Source organism: Pogona vitticeps, chromosome 5 (genome assembly GCF_051106095.1).
Source record: "Pogona vitticeps strain Pit_001003342236 chromosome 5, PviZW2.1, whole genome shotgun sequence".
In the NCBI taxonomy this organism is placed as follows: domain Eukaryota; kingdom Metazoa; phylum Chordata; class Lepidosauria; order Squamata; family Agamidae; genus Pogona; species Pogona vitticeps.
The window spans coordinates 105,008,406-105,023,062 of record NC_135787.1 but is presented as its reverse complement, the minus strand read 5'-3'; the positions used below and the strand labels follow the sequence as shown (position 1 = coordinate 105,023,062).

At 36.8% G+C, this 14,657-nt stretch overlaps 1 protein-coding gene across 4 annotated transcripts in view; it reads right to left on the bottom strand.

The window, feature by feature from the left end:
• Positions 1–14,657, bottom strand: part of SCUBE1 (signal peptide, CUB domain and EGF like domain containing 1) — a 280,077-nt gene that overhangs the window by 100,933 nt on the left and 164,487 nt on the right. For all 4 annotated transcript variants that reach the window (XM_073000829.2, XM_078394214.1, XM_073000830.2 and 1 more), the window contains exon 5: positions 7,908–8,033. In XM_073000829.2, the coding sequence (XP_072856930.2) occupies positions 7,908–8,033 (126 nt within the window). The remainder of the gene's footprint in view (positions 1–7,907; positions 8,034–14,657) is intronic.

The window sequence follows — 14,657 nt, the reverse complement described above, 5'->3', positions numbered from 1 at the left end:
AAGAAATGGAAATTTTTAAAAGGCAGTGTGTATGGCAAGATAACTATACGTATTAATATCAACACTGTTGTTTTTAAAATGTCTTATCTTGTTGGACAGTAATATTTTAAGGAGACAATTTCCTGTGCGTATGCTCACAGTTTGGCCCCATATAAATAGTGGTGCAAGGACTGGAATTGTGGCCATTCCCCTGCTCCTTCTCATTCTGGATTGCCACATGTTCAAGATTCAGGTTACACAGCTTCCTATATATATATATATATATATATCAGCAGCTAATATTGATTACAAATAAATCATCCACCCTCTTCAAGCTAAATCTAATGTCAGCCTACAAGAGAACATTTGTATTAGTTTAGTTTTTCTTGTTCCTTTATTATGTAAGCAGGAAGGCAAGCATCACTGCAAACATGCAATCTATGTTGCAAAACCACAAACCACAAGCTGCACCAGACACCAGCCTTCCTAAAACCCTGTGAATGAATGTCTGTGAGTAAAGTGGACATCCCACCATTGCATACAAATCTAAGGCTGGAATACTCTTGTTGTTCCTATAAAGTTTGTGTAATTTGTCACGGCTAATTGTATTTATCTGTCTTAAGTACCAAAGCATATCTTGGTCACATGCCGAATTGCATAAACAAGAGATGCACCAGCACTTCATTAATTAGCTGCAATTAGCCACAACAAAATCTGCAAATTTAAGACGTTTATATTCCTCCCTGTATCCTAGGATCAAATCTTATGGAGACAGGATTCCAGACTACATTCCTAGATATCTTAGTTATGGACTGTTTTTCTTATACACAGATAGATTCTTTGTATAAAAAAAGAAAAGCCTTGAATGCATTATAGATGTGTATTGTGTCAGAGGAACGTCAGTAGACTCCTACCACAACATATATTTTGCTCTGTGCTATTATATCACCTATACTCTAATTATAGAATGTAGGATTGTTTTTCTTCTACTTATTTACATGAGTAACATCCATTATTAATAAGAAATATGTTTTCCTGTGGGTAGGGTGTTGTTCTTTCCAGCTATGCTGGAAATTCACATTTTCACATTTAATATATATATTTTAAAAAGCCAAATTCTGAACCTATTTTTTATCCTTAGATCTTCAGAATAGTAAAACATTTAAAAAGAAAGAATGACGCCTGAGCTTAACATCTTCCACATAGCCCTTCTTTTAAACATTTTATGGTTTTAAACTATAGCTATTTAGCGACTCTCTACTTTGGGTGAACAGGAATTACTAGGTAGCTCAGTGGCTTAGGTCACTGACTGCGGGGCCAGATGGTGGGAGTTCAATTCCCCACTGTGCCTCCTTGACAGAGGCTGGACGCAGTGATCCATAGGGTCCCTTCCAGCTCTGCAGTTCTAAAGCTGTTGTTTTTGAGGCAGTATATCTACAGATTTTTTCCTACTCATGTAAGCTGGACAACCTCAAGAGAAGGTTCCTTGTGGTAGCTCCAAATGCAAATATCATGACAAGAGCAATAATAATAATAATAATAATAATAATAATAATAATAATAATAATAATAATAATAATAATAATAATAATAATAATAATAATAATAATAATAATAATAATAATAATAATAATAATAATAATAATAATGTCTTATTATGCCAATAATAATAATAATGCCATCAGGTGATTCTAGCTTCACCTGAACACAAACTTCACTAGAAGTGTTTAGACTAAGCTGCATCCCCATATCCATGATAAGAGAAAAGTCAAACTACTTTAAGGGAGTTCAGTTTTATTCAGTTAAAGTGAATATGGCAAAATGAACACTTGGGAGATGTGCTATACTGGACAGTATATGATAAATACTTACAACATCTAAAATTGTTTTGAAAAATCAGAGCTAGTTTCCTATGACAGCCCTATTCATGATAAGGAATTGGTCTCAGTATTCCACCATTAAACATACAGTATGTGTTTTAAACCTTACTATTAAATTGACAAGAAAAGAATTGTTTAGATAAGGTTTATATGTTTTACACTGAGTGTCCAAAATCCTTCCCCTCTTGCAGTTTTCTCCCATTTTTCTCTGACTCTCAACATTCCAAAGCCGCTGACCCTGCTCAGTCGTTACAGAGCTGTTTTCACATTCCTTTTTAACCTCTTAAAACTAAAGCAAAGCTTACGTTGTTGATAGTGTCTATTTTAAAACTGTTGCATTTCAGCAAAATTCAAGGTTCCCTCAAGCATCCCAACACTCCCCTTATTTCTCATTTTTGGCAATGTTGGTTCTATCCCTTGCTACCCAAGTTTGCCATTACAAACTGATGTCAGTGTCAGTGAATGCTGGCCATCTTGGATGAATGAATGCCTGTTTTGTCTTTTTTGGATCCAAACCATTCAATGTATTGGGATGACTCATCTCTGTATTGAGATGACTTGTCAATATTAATTGATGCGTTTCTGGATGCAAAGTATCACGACCATAATACTGAACATTGCTACACCATCATGTAAATATTCCTTTACTAAATGTTGGGCATATTGCAATATATGCATTTAAACCCCACATAGATATGCACTGTGCCAAAAAGCAAAATGAGATTATCACAACAGCATAACTTCAAGCACTCAGAAGCCAAGAAATACCAGGATGATACAGGCTCACTCCTATTCTGTACTGTACTTTAAAAAAAATGAAATGTAGCCACTTAAATGTCTTTTTTTCAAAGTTACTCCCAGAGAAAACCCTTCACACCTGCTCTACTTGCATCCCATCTTTTTAAGGAAGACAAGGAAGTGCCAATGGAATTATATCAAGGATGGGCCAAATCCTCCAGATCTCATAATAATCTGGAATTTAATATCCTGGATAATTAATGTAGGAGATTGGATTAGGCTCTTGGGAACTGTTGCACAAGAGGGATATAATCATTGTGCAAGAAGTCTTAGATTTCTTAGTCCTCAGCATCATAGTTCAGTTGCACTTTTCAACTGTGCCCTTCTAATTTCTTATAGTATGCATGGGTATGGTACCATTCCTAGCAATTAGGAACCGAAACCATGGATGCTGCCATGCATGTATGGCATATCCAGGGATGCAGGGAAGTTGTTGTCAACACTACTTGCAAGGATTTAGAGGCCCCCAAGAGCACAGTTCAGGCCATCAATTTCTGGGGACTAGATGGTGTAAAATAATCTGAAAAGTAAGTAAATAGTTCTTCTAATTGCATTTAAAATACAGCTTTCACAAAGTTTGCTATCACCTCCATTATATGATATTATAGTTACAAAAACTCTGTGGATAAGGCTGAGACTTATCCAAGTGACTTATTCAAGGGATGCCATTTGGTCACGAACCGGCACTCTACACACTCTACCATCCTATCTCTCTCACCCATATTAGTTTCTGAGGAGAAGGAGGTATCAAGCAATAACATCTTAAAATGTGCCGTTATTTTTCCTGTCTTGGGAGGCTAGCCATTATCTTTGCCTCTGGCCACATGATGAAGTCTAGAGATACACTTTGCACAATTCTCCAATGGCTGCAGAAGAGTGCTAACGTTGGGACAGTGTGTATAATCTACTTCTGGATCCTGTTGCAGGAAACTGAGATTCAAATCACTGCCCAGCTAACTGCTTTAAGACAGTCTCCTTTTCTCATCTGACAAGCCAACAAATTAGAATGTATTATCCAGTATTGTATCTGCCATATCTATTAGCATCAGTATCTTGAGTAAAATAGTGCAGAATTACTGGATTTCACATTTTATAGTGTTTTGTAGGTATAGTTTCTCCAATCATTATAGTGGAAGAACCTCACCTGTGAAAAAATCTCAAAAATCTTGCTATTTTAAAAATGAGAGGCTTGTCAGGGATAAGATCTGTAAATCTTATAGTCAATTAATAGAATAATTCTCTATCTTCCTTGCAATTGTTTATCAAATTTTCTCAGATGAAACTGATGGGTGGAACACTTCTTCTTTGCAAATATTATCCAGTGGATTTTTAAAATAATTTATGTCACCATACAAAGCATTTCCAGACAGTGGCTTCAATTATAACTTATGAAGGCCAGATTATAAAGAGTGTAGCTGAATGTGAGCATACTACGGAGGTAGAGTCAAGGTTATAACAACAGTTTTAGTAAAGGCATTTCCTTATTTCATAATTTGGGCCCAATTTCTTGCATTGAAATAGTCTTGCATATTTTAGACATGTAGCTATTGTTAAAGCCAGACTAATTTCAAGTTTTGTCAAGATTCCTGAATTAATTTCGACAGTGGTCTTAAAAAGCACATCTTTCTAAACCTGAAATAAGACGAATATTTTAAAATATGTGTATGCATTCAAGAAGTCATGTTTAAGAATTTAGTCATCTTTGTCACATTTTGAAATTTCCATGACATTATTTAGTTTATTAGACCTATATTTTGATTATTTATATTCCTGCAGGGCTATTGAAAACGTGGTAGCAAATGTTCTCCAATATATAGCCAATTTTTAAAAGAAAGATGAATATTTTTTTAAAAAAATATCAGTTTCTAAATATGGTACAATACATGTTTTCATATGGATTTTGCTTTCATTTTGTGATACAACCTGCTAAAGTGCTTTTCCCATATGGGGAAGTATTTAAGCAGCACATTTTGCTTTGCTTTGCTTTGAAAATAAGGTAAAGGTTCCCCTTGACATTTAGTCCAATTGTGTCTGACTCTAGGGGGCAGTGCTCATCCCCATTTCCAAGGCATAGAGCCACTGGTTTGTCCGTAGACAGTTTCCATGTTCAGGTGGCCAGCGTGACTAGACATGGAACACCGTTATCTTCCCACTGTGGTGATACCTATTTATCTACTCGCATTTCTACATGCTTTTGAACTGCTAGGTTGGCAGGAGCTGGGACAAGCGATGGGAGCTCACTTGGTTGCGTAGATTTGATCTTACAACTGCTGGTCTTCCTTCTGACCTTGCAGCACAGAGGCTTCTGTGGTTTAACCCGCAGTGCCACCACATCCCCTGCTTTTAAAGTAGGGGAGGCTTAAAGCTTTGACATCTGCAGAGCAACTTCAAATCCAAAAGCTGGCAAAATTTAAATATTGACTTTGTAGGACTTTACATGTATTATAACATTCATATTTTCATGTGTAGTTTACTTTCTACCCTATAATTTCAGAATCTTTAACAGACTCACTAATCAACATGTGTGAGAAATATCAGGCAAAATCCAAACAAATAAAAGCAAAACAAAACAAGCCAAAAACATACGGCACCTTAAAGACGAACTATTATATTTTAATGTGAGGTTTCATGGATAACTCTACTTTTTCAGACATATGGGGGAAGAAGAAATACTGTATGAAATATCACTTTCACAATTAAAACATACTATATATTCATTGGCTCTAAGAGTTCAGTGTGTGAGAGAAATTCTTCAACCTTATTAAGTAATGATATGCTGAGGGATGGACATTTAATTACTGCAGCTAAAACCATTTGAAAAATTAGGATAGATTTTTGAGATTGTTCTCTAGAACCACAAAGACTTTCCTTCCTTTTTCATACCCTTCTGGGGATACTGCAGAATCATTGATGCCAGACTTATGACCCTCAACTGATGAGAACATCTTCTTTCCTAATACCTGCCAGTCCACAAAGTTCCCATGCAGGAAAAATAAATAATTTAAGTACAAAGAGAGTTTGTTTCATAACTGGCTGGCTGAATTGCAGAGGATCTGCTGCAGGGAAGGAAGGAAACTCTGGAGAGGTTTTCTTTGGGAGTGAGGAAAATATTTTATTTTAAAATAAAATATCAGCTTTTAACTCTGGCTTTAAAAACAGAAACTTGCTAGGCTAATCAAGGGAAAGAGAATTCAAGAGTTATGGAAAATGATGCTATCCTCACCATTATTCCATCTCTTTGATTCTGTGGGAGGAGCAGAGCAGGCTAACACTTGCTGTTCACATGGTGAGGCAATGGACGCCCAATAGAAGTATTTTTTGTTTACTGAGCCTGGGTATTATCTGTGATCCCCAATAATGTATGTATGTGTGTCTGAACTAGTTTAAGTAATTTCCTATTCCTCGGGAACAGGAATTATTTAACCTCTAGCTTTGAGGGTATTGTCTAGTGCAGAAGTCTCCAACCCCCAGTCTGTGGCCTGGTGCTGGTCTGTGGCCTGAGCCGGACTGGGCCGGGGAGAGAGACCTCCCCCCCGGACACACTCCCCCGCCGCACAGCCTGTTTGTGCCTGCGTGCAATTAAGCACGCACCCACATGAGCGCTGTGCTGCTCTTTTAGCATGCGCATGAGAGTGTGCTCCTTCACGCATGTGCACGAGCGCAGGGGGGTGTCCCGCCTTCCACAGCCAGTCCGCAGGGCTAGAAAGGTTTGGGACCACTGGTCTAGTGCACTCTCTATGACCAAGCTCACCTAGAACGACTCTAATGATAACTTAGAGATTCCTTTTCAACTTCTGGCAGTGTCTGACACAAATTTAAAGTGAAAACTCACAACCTCTGCATTCCCACAATGTGAAGGCTTAAGGCAGGGAGTCCTTCTCATATTACTAGTCTAGTAGCTACTTCAGGGTACTGTTGCCATGTTCTGTTTTCAGGTCAGGTCTGTCAAAGAACTATGGATGTTGCAGCTTTTTGAGGAGTTAGAGAAGTCCTTAGCAAATAACCCAGTATTCTTACAAAACTGCAATACACATTTTTATCAATGTCACTCAGAACTGAGATATATTTGGTACATTCATGATTCAATGAAAGCAATGGCCAGTATCAGATCAAAAGAGACTGTAGCATTTTTTCACATCCCAAAACAGTCCAGAGAGGATTTCCGCAGTCCTTGAGATGCCAAAGCTAGAAAAATACATGTTTTTGTTTTATAAACATTTTACTTAGGTTTGTTTTTATTTCTTCCATTCCTCTAAAACCTATAAGATAAAATTTGGCAGTCTGCTGACAGTTGAATCCTCCCCCTGGCTGGATTAAACTATTGTGACATTGTGGCATGTTCACAAACACCCAATTGACTCTTTGTTCTAAAATTCTTTTAACCAACCACTCTAATTTAAAGGGCATTTAAAACATATAAAAATCAGCAACATAGACAGGCATTTGAATCATAACATTCAGTATGTTCACCATCTCAAAGTCTTGTAGGTCTTCGCACAGCCCTTTAGATAACTCTAGTGGTGCCAACCATAAAGTCTGCACCTGCATGAAACAGAGTAGATGCCTCACTGGCTTAAAGACATGCTGAAGGCAACTACTTTGGTCAAGGCCCAATCCATTATATCTTTATGAATTCCATGCTGGGCATCTGAACAATAATTCACATTAAGTTGCCCAATGCTGAACACAATGTGTATATCTGAGAGAACTAATTTGAACCTTTGAAAAGGCTGCAATAACAGCAAAAGTGATTGTAAAAGTAGCAGATAAATAGGACCAGGATCAGGGATGGACTGTTTTAAATAAAATCTGTTGCAGCATCTATATAAATCTTGTTGCAAAATTCAGGGTGGGATGTTTTGCATCCACATGATACACTACCTTTCATTACTGGAGTTCATTCAATTCTATATATTAAAATCAAATCCTAAGCTGCTTCTATTTCAGTGGGTTCAGTTGAACATCATAGTTAAGGCTGGCTTACAATTTTAAGATATGGATCCAAAGTTTCCTAACTATCTGTTCAGAAATGTACAGCTTCTCATTTTATATCATTCCCCTGTTTGTAACATATACCGGTAACCTGTCGTTTAGCTCTTACTTCTCTGCTTTCAAGGGGAAAAATACTCAACGACCTCAGGCCAATAAAATCAAATTGATTTCTTGATTTATTTATTTATTTTACAAAAAGGAAAAAGCAATATGGACAAAAACATGCTGGGTATTTGAGATTTGTCTGCATCTACCTACATTTGCAGTCCTTCTGGTTTTTGGCAAGTTCAAAGCCAGGCCTACATTCACAGGCAACCCCACCTTTGGGTGTCTCCCGGCAGATATGTGCGCACCCATGATCTTTGTTCATACAGTTCATACCCTCTGGAGAAAGAGAAAGAGAGAGAGAGAGAAAAATGCACAATTTCTGAAAACAATCCAAATTGCAATCAACTCACAGCAATCATGAAGGTTCATTATCACATTTCGCATTACAAACTACCCCCCCCCCCAGTTTTGGCATTTGAGCTGTTTCATTCCTGCAAATCTTTTTCTTGAGTGAGAACTCCCAGAGATAACTGCTATCAAATTCATTTCTGTGTGAGGAGACAGTGTTTGGAAGGCTCATGGCAGCTTTGCAATATCACATATTAAATATCTTGAATGGAAAATTAACCATGTCTTCAGAGAGAATGCTAGTATGGGAAAAAAATCATTTCTCCCTCTCAAAAGAAGGGGGGAGGGGAAGAAAGCAAATGGCATCCAAGTGGAGATTATCATTTTGCAGCATTTTCACCAAGCAAGCTTGTGGGCTTCTGTCTCTCATTGATAGTCATACTACAATTTGCGAAAGCTACGTTTTGCTCACCACTTTAAAAACAAACTATTCTTCATTTGTTAATAATTTTTCCATACCCTTCCACCTCCAAATGTGACTTATTAAAAAAAAAAGAACCCACACACTACAAAACTGTTAACGCCTAAAAATTATTTCAATAACATGATTAAAAACATTTCAAATCCATCAAATCCTAAATGCCCAGCCAGGGAAAATACCAAAAGCAGAGTTTAAGATATTCAAAATCCACTTACATTTTAGTGTTGACGGAAAAAATATCCCTAGCTAGCTTTAGAAACATGCTGACTGGCTGTCATTGACAAGTTGTAAGTACGTAACTGATTTCATCAAAACATAGTCACCATTTTATACATCATTGTAACATTCCCATTATTATACCACCTTCCTTGTTATTTTAATTTGCCTATAAGGACTGTGTTGTACATTATGACCTGGATTAACAGAATTATTCTTGCTCTGTCTGTGGTCCATCTATTATTGTATCTTCTTCACCTGTTCGCCAACTCTATTTTGCTTTCTCCTTTTATAGCTTTACCATATTAGGATATCACCTCATTGGATACAGGAGTTCTAGACTTTGAAAATGTATGATATAACAAATACATATTTTTCCTGCAGTCTCTATGATGCAATGGGAGTCTGTTTATAAGGACAAATGCAAGTAATGTCCCTTAATGCTCCCATGGTACTAACCATAATAGTAACTCTGCAAACATAAAGAGTGAAAAAAAGCCTGGCAATTGCTACCAGTTTATACTTGCAACAGTATCTCTTAATCTCATTGGATGAACTTGGTGGTGAAACAAAACTTACTACACCAAATGAACAGTACATTGTGCACTAGAAAGATAACAAAACATTAATTAAAGTACAGGGCACTGCTCTTTCTGTTCACTTTTTAAATGACACACATGGTTAAGTCTATAAAAATAAAATTAGTGAGCACATATCTTTTTAAAAAACTTATCTGGGAACAGAACTTGAGGAGCACTTTCAGTAGCAAAGATGTGAAGACATAAATTTCCATAACAATCATACCAGAATAAATAGGCATTAAATTGCAGGCGTATGGGCTGCACTCATAGCAGTTTTTCCATAAACCTGTGGAAATGCAAGTGTAGGTGTTCAGCCTCATTCACTCTTTAACCTGCAAACAGTCCCTATCAATGTTTTCTTCTTAGTTTTGGGAAGCAACTGGCCTGATGTGAATCACAAATGCTAATAGCTGCTTATGGAACTTGTGCAGCAATCTAAGCCTGAAGGTTACATTTAACAGACAGGAAGGAAATCAGGGGGAAAAAACAGTCTTGTTGCTAAACTTGCTACCTACAGTAAACAAACAAATATTCTACTCTACAGACCGTAGACATTCAAGTGAAAATTAATGGCTCTCAGATAGTAAGATGTTTGGTTGTTGTAAGTTTTTCGGGCCATCTGACTGTGTTCTTGAGGTTTTTCTTCCTAACGTTTCGCCAGTCTCTGTGGCTGGCGTCTTCAGAGGACAGGAGCCAGAACTCTGTGCTCTGCTGCAGTTTGTGGGATTTGCTGTTTAGTCGTTTAGTTGTGTCCGACTCTTCGTGACCCCATGGACCAGAGCACGCCAGGCCCTCCTGTCTTCCACTGCCTCCCGGAATTGGGTCAAATTCATGTTGGTAGCTTCAGTGACACTGTCCAACAATCTCATCCTCTGTTGTCCCCTTTGCCTCTTGCCCTCACACTTTCTTAACATCAGGGTTTTTTCCAGGGAGTCTTCTCTTCTCATGAGATGGCCAAAGTATTGGAGCCTCAGCTTCAGGATCTGTCCTTCCAGTGAGCAATCTGGTTTGATTTCCTTTAGAATGGATTAGGTCTGTTCTCAATGCAGTCCAGGGGACTCTCAAGAGTCTCGTCCAGCAGCACAATTCAAAAACATCAATTCTTTGGCAATCAGCTTTCTTTATGGTCCAGCTCTCACTTCCGTACATCACTACAGGAAAAAACATAGTTTTGACTATGCGGACGTTTGTTGAAGGTGATGTCTCTGCTTTTTAAGATGCTGTCTATGTTTGTCATCACTTTCCTCCCAAGAGGCAGGTGTCTTTTAATTTCATGACTCCTGTTCCCATCTGTAGTGATCATGGAGCCCAAGAAAGTAAAATCTGTCACTGCCTCCATATCTTCCCCTTCTATTTGCCAGGAGGTGATGGGACCAGTGGCCATGATCTTAGTTTTTTTGATGTTGAGCTTCAGACCATTTTTGGCGTGCTCCTCTTTCACCCTTATTACGAGGTTCTTTAATTCCTCCTCACTTTCTTTTTTTTTAAAAAAAATATTTTATTGTATTTTTCTATTTTTCGATCTTTTGCAACCAGAGTGATTTATTACAATATATTCCATTCATTTAATCTTATCTTATACTCTCTAACACAGTGTTCCTCTTGAAGCTATAGTTGTTCTGGAGGATCTAGAAACAACTTGAATGGTTGATAGCACTATGCCTATGTGGCACCTCTCTCTAAGTAGAACTCATACAGCTCCTTTGTACGTGTCTCAGCTACAGGCAAATAAACAACTTAGGAGATGGTTTATGTGAAGGTAGCAGGAGACTCACACAGAGTCCAATCAAACATGGAGTAGAGTTCACTGTCAAGCTGTGTAACATTAATAGTAGTGAGCAGAGATCTTTTCCACTCAATGTAGTGTCATTCAGTGAAGCTTTTCCAGGTGGTTAAGGACTGGCTATATTCTGAGCAAGGTGAGATATTGTGGACCCTCAATAACTCATTGTGATGTCATCAAGAATGGTCAATATGACCAGATAGGCGGGGTATAAATAGAATCAATCAATCAATCAATCAATCAATCAATCAATCAATCAATCAATCAATCAATCAATCAATCAATCAATCAATCAATCAATCAATCAATCAATCAAGATATGTGGAAAGTAGAATCATCTTGATTGTCATAACTTAAACACCAAAAGCAATTTTATCTGTGGAGGTGCCCAGAACATTATCACAATCCATTTTTTATTACTTGAGTTTCAGGCTGCTGAGGTCTAAGGATGTGAACAAGGTATGACTGGCTGTGTTATGGTTGATTGCTGCCTGCCTTTAGTTCATATAATGTAATTAAATTCTTTAGAAAACCTTCAGTTTATGATTGCGGGATTCTGTGCTTCTGCAGCCACGATTCGCTTCGGGCAGACTTTCCCTGAGTGAATGGCTGTCTGAGAGGGATTTTTATTGATTGATTGATTGATTGATTGATTGATTTGATCTAATTTGTATCCTGCTCATCTGGTCTATATGACCACTCTGAGCGGTTTTAAATAGACTGCTGTCCCTTGATGCTTTTAAATGTGGTTTTAGTACTGGTTTTATTTACTGTTTTTAATATAATACAGTATTTGTTTAAGTATTTTTAAATATTTGTATACTTACTGTTGTTAGTTTTTAAATATTGTCTTTTAATGATATAAGCTGCCTAGGATCCTTTTTAAAGAGCAAGGTGGGATAAAATATTTTTTAAAAATAAAATAAATAAAATCTCTGTTTCTCCAACTGCACAGCTACCATTTTCCAACAGCACAATTTCTCCCCAAAATGGATATTTTGTGTCCAACTGCATGCTAAACAAACAAACAAACCAAAAAACCAAAAAAACCAAATCAGAAAGACTGGGTCTCCTATCTACTGTGTCTCATGACTGATAATTCAGTGGTGCAGTCACCAGTTTTCATTTCCCCCCCCAGGTTTCTTTGCTGCCCTTTTTTTAAAAAGGGAAATGTTTATGTTTTTCAGTCATTTTGTGTCTCTTCAAATTGCTGGCTGCCACCACCACCTCCAGAGATTTACCACTTTATATCACAATGTGGTGTACACAGAAGGTAAAAGATTCCACAATCCTTTCTGCTCTAAACCAGTCAGTAGATCTTCAGAAAAGCAAAGTTCATGAGTGTATTTTGAAGGGGCACAATCTGTTTGTGCTTAAAAGAAAGCTGCTCTCCTGCCGTTCCCCCCCCCCATTTGTGTGTCTGGAATAACAATGCCAGAATGTTTATTCTAAAGGACTGTTGTCATGGCAATACCATCAATAACATCATTTTCTGCATCCTCCTTTGAAGCACATGAGCATAACAGCATCAGAGTACTCAAGATAGGACAATTACCTTTTATCACTTGCAAGAGAGTTTTTTTTTTAAAAAAGAAAGCCTCATCAGTAGAAAATTTTGTAGAAAGGAATCATAAAAGACCATTTCAAGAAGCACCCAGAAGCCTATTAGTGACAAAGACTCCTTCCCCTCCCTTTCTATGAATAATTACAGCTCTTCAAGAAGAAATCAGCCTCTGCTAAGGGCCCTTTGCAAGCTTTAGACAGTAAAACAAACATTTGACTATACAAGGATTTCCCTTTCATGTACCTGCTCAGGAGGCAGAAAGAAAAGAAGAAGACAACAGAAGAGAGAGAAAAACTTAAGAGTGCCAGAAAGAAAAAGAAAACCCAGAGAAACATCTGCTGCAATTACATTTTTAAAAATCCAGCACACTTTAAAATGAAATGTTCATATCAAAGTCAGAGCACTAGTGGTGGGATCAATAATAATAATAATAATAATAAATGAGCAAATGGCTATGTTTGTGGTGGGAAGCTTCTAATCTTGAAATATGATATTGTTACTTTACAGCATGACCCAACTCAAATAAATGACAAAAGGCACACTATTTAAAATGACAAGATGAATTCTCTTTTTGAAACGTTAATTTAAATGGCATTCTTTAATTTATTTAAGAAATATTTCAATATATTTCAAATATATAAATTCAGCTGGTACAGCATAAGTGCCTCAGAAATACAGAGAAGAATCAATAAATCTCCAGCCTTATGTTCATTTGTTATAAATTCACTATTAGGGTGCAAGAAGGAAAAGAGAACAAAAAGGGGGGAAAGGCTGTGTGGTCCTCATACAGCATCTGAAGGAGAGTGTGGATGAGATCTTTATTGACCACTAAAAAAAATGACAGACAGAAACTAGCTTTCAACCCTGCCTAGGACTTCATCAGGCTATGAGTGGTGCAGAAAAATGAAAAGGTTCTAAAAGTCAGATCTTTGTTCCAGGTTCCTCTGTTACAAGCAGGTTTCAAAATGACTTGACCTGAGCCTACGTCTCCCATCTTAAAATTATAGGTGAAAACAAAAGTATAAGTAAAAAACATAACAAATACAAAACAAAAACAAAAGACAAAAATGTGGTGGCATATTATCTTTGTCTCATTTTTTTGCATCACAGACAACTGACACTTTAACAGGGATGTGTAAACTTTTTATATCCACTGCATATATTTGAGAGATGAAACTGCATTCAATATAAAGATTGGGTTGAATTATTCAAGCAAAAATTGACTGAAAAGAAAGCAGGGCAAAATTAAACCCATCCAGGTTTAAAAACTTTTATAGCCTTCAATGCTGCTGGTTAACTTAGAACTTCTTTCTTAACTTTAATGTACTAAAAGAGCCAGATGGTGCATTGACGGTGACATGTCTTGTCCAGTGTCTTTTGGTATTATCTCATATTATGTGATTTTATCTAAACAATGTATTTTTATCTTCCTGGTCATTGACAGTAATAATAATAATAATAATAATAATAATAATAATAATAATAATAATAATAATAATAATAATAATAATAATAATAATAATAATAATAATAATAATAATAATAATAATAAGAATAAGAATAAGAATAAGAATAAGAATAAGAATAAGAATAAGAATAAGAATAATAAGAATAATAAGAATAAGAAGAAGAAGAAGAAGAAGAAGAAGAAGAAGAAGAAGAAGAAGAAGAAGAAGAAGAAGAAGATGATGATGATGATGATAAAGCTATCCAGCAATGCAGTGTGCAACATCTCTCTGTTATTTTTGGGATCCATAAGGTACAAATCTTAGTTCTTGGAAATAACCTCTTTTAAGACAATACTGTACCATTACTCATAGCACATTTCCCCCCTTAAGGAAGGGAGAATGACTTGTTGTTCAGTGGGTTCAACTACAAGAGCATGATTGCTCACCTTCCTGAAGAAAAGCCAATCTGTAAAGCTTTGGGAAGCTGCACTGTCAGAAGGAGGAACCTATAAAAGACTTCTAAGTATTTTAGAACCTGG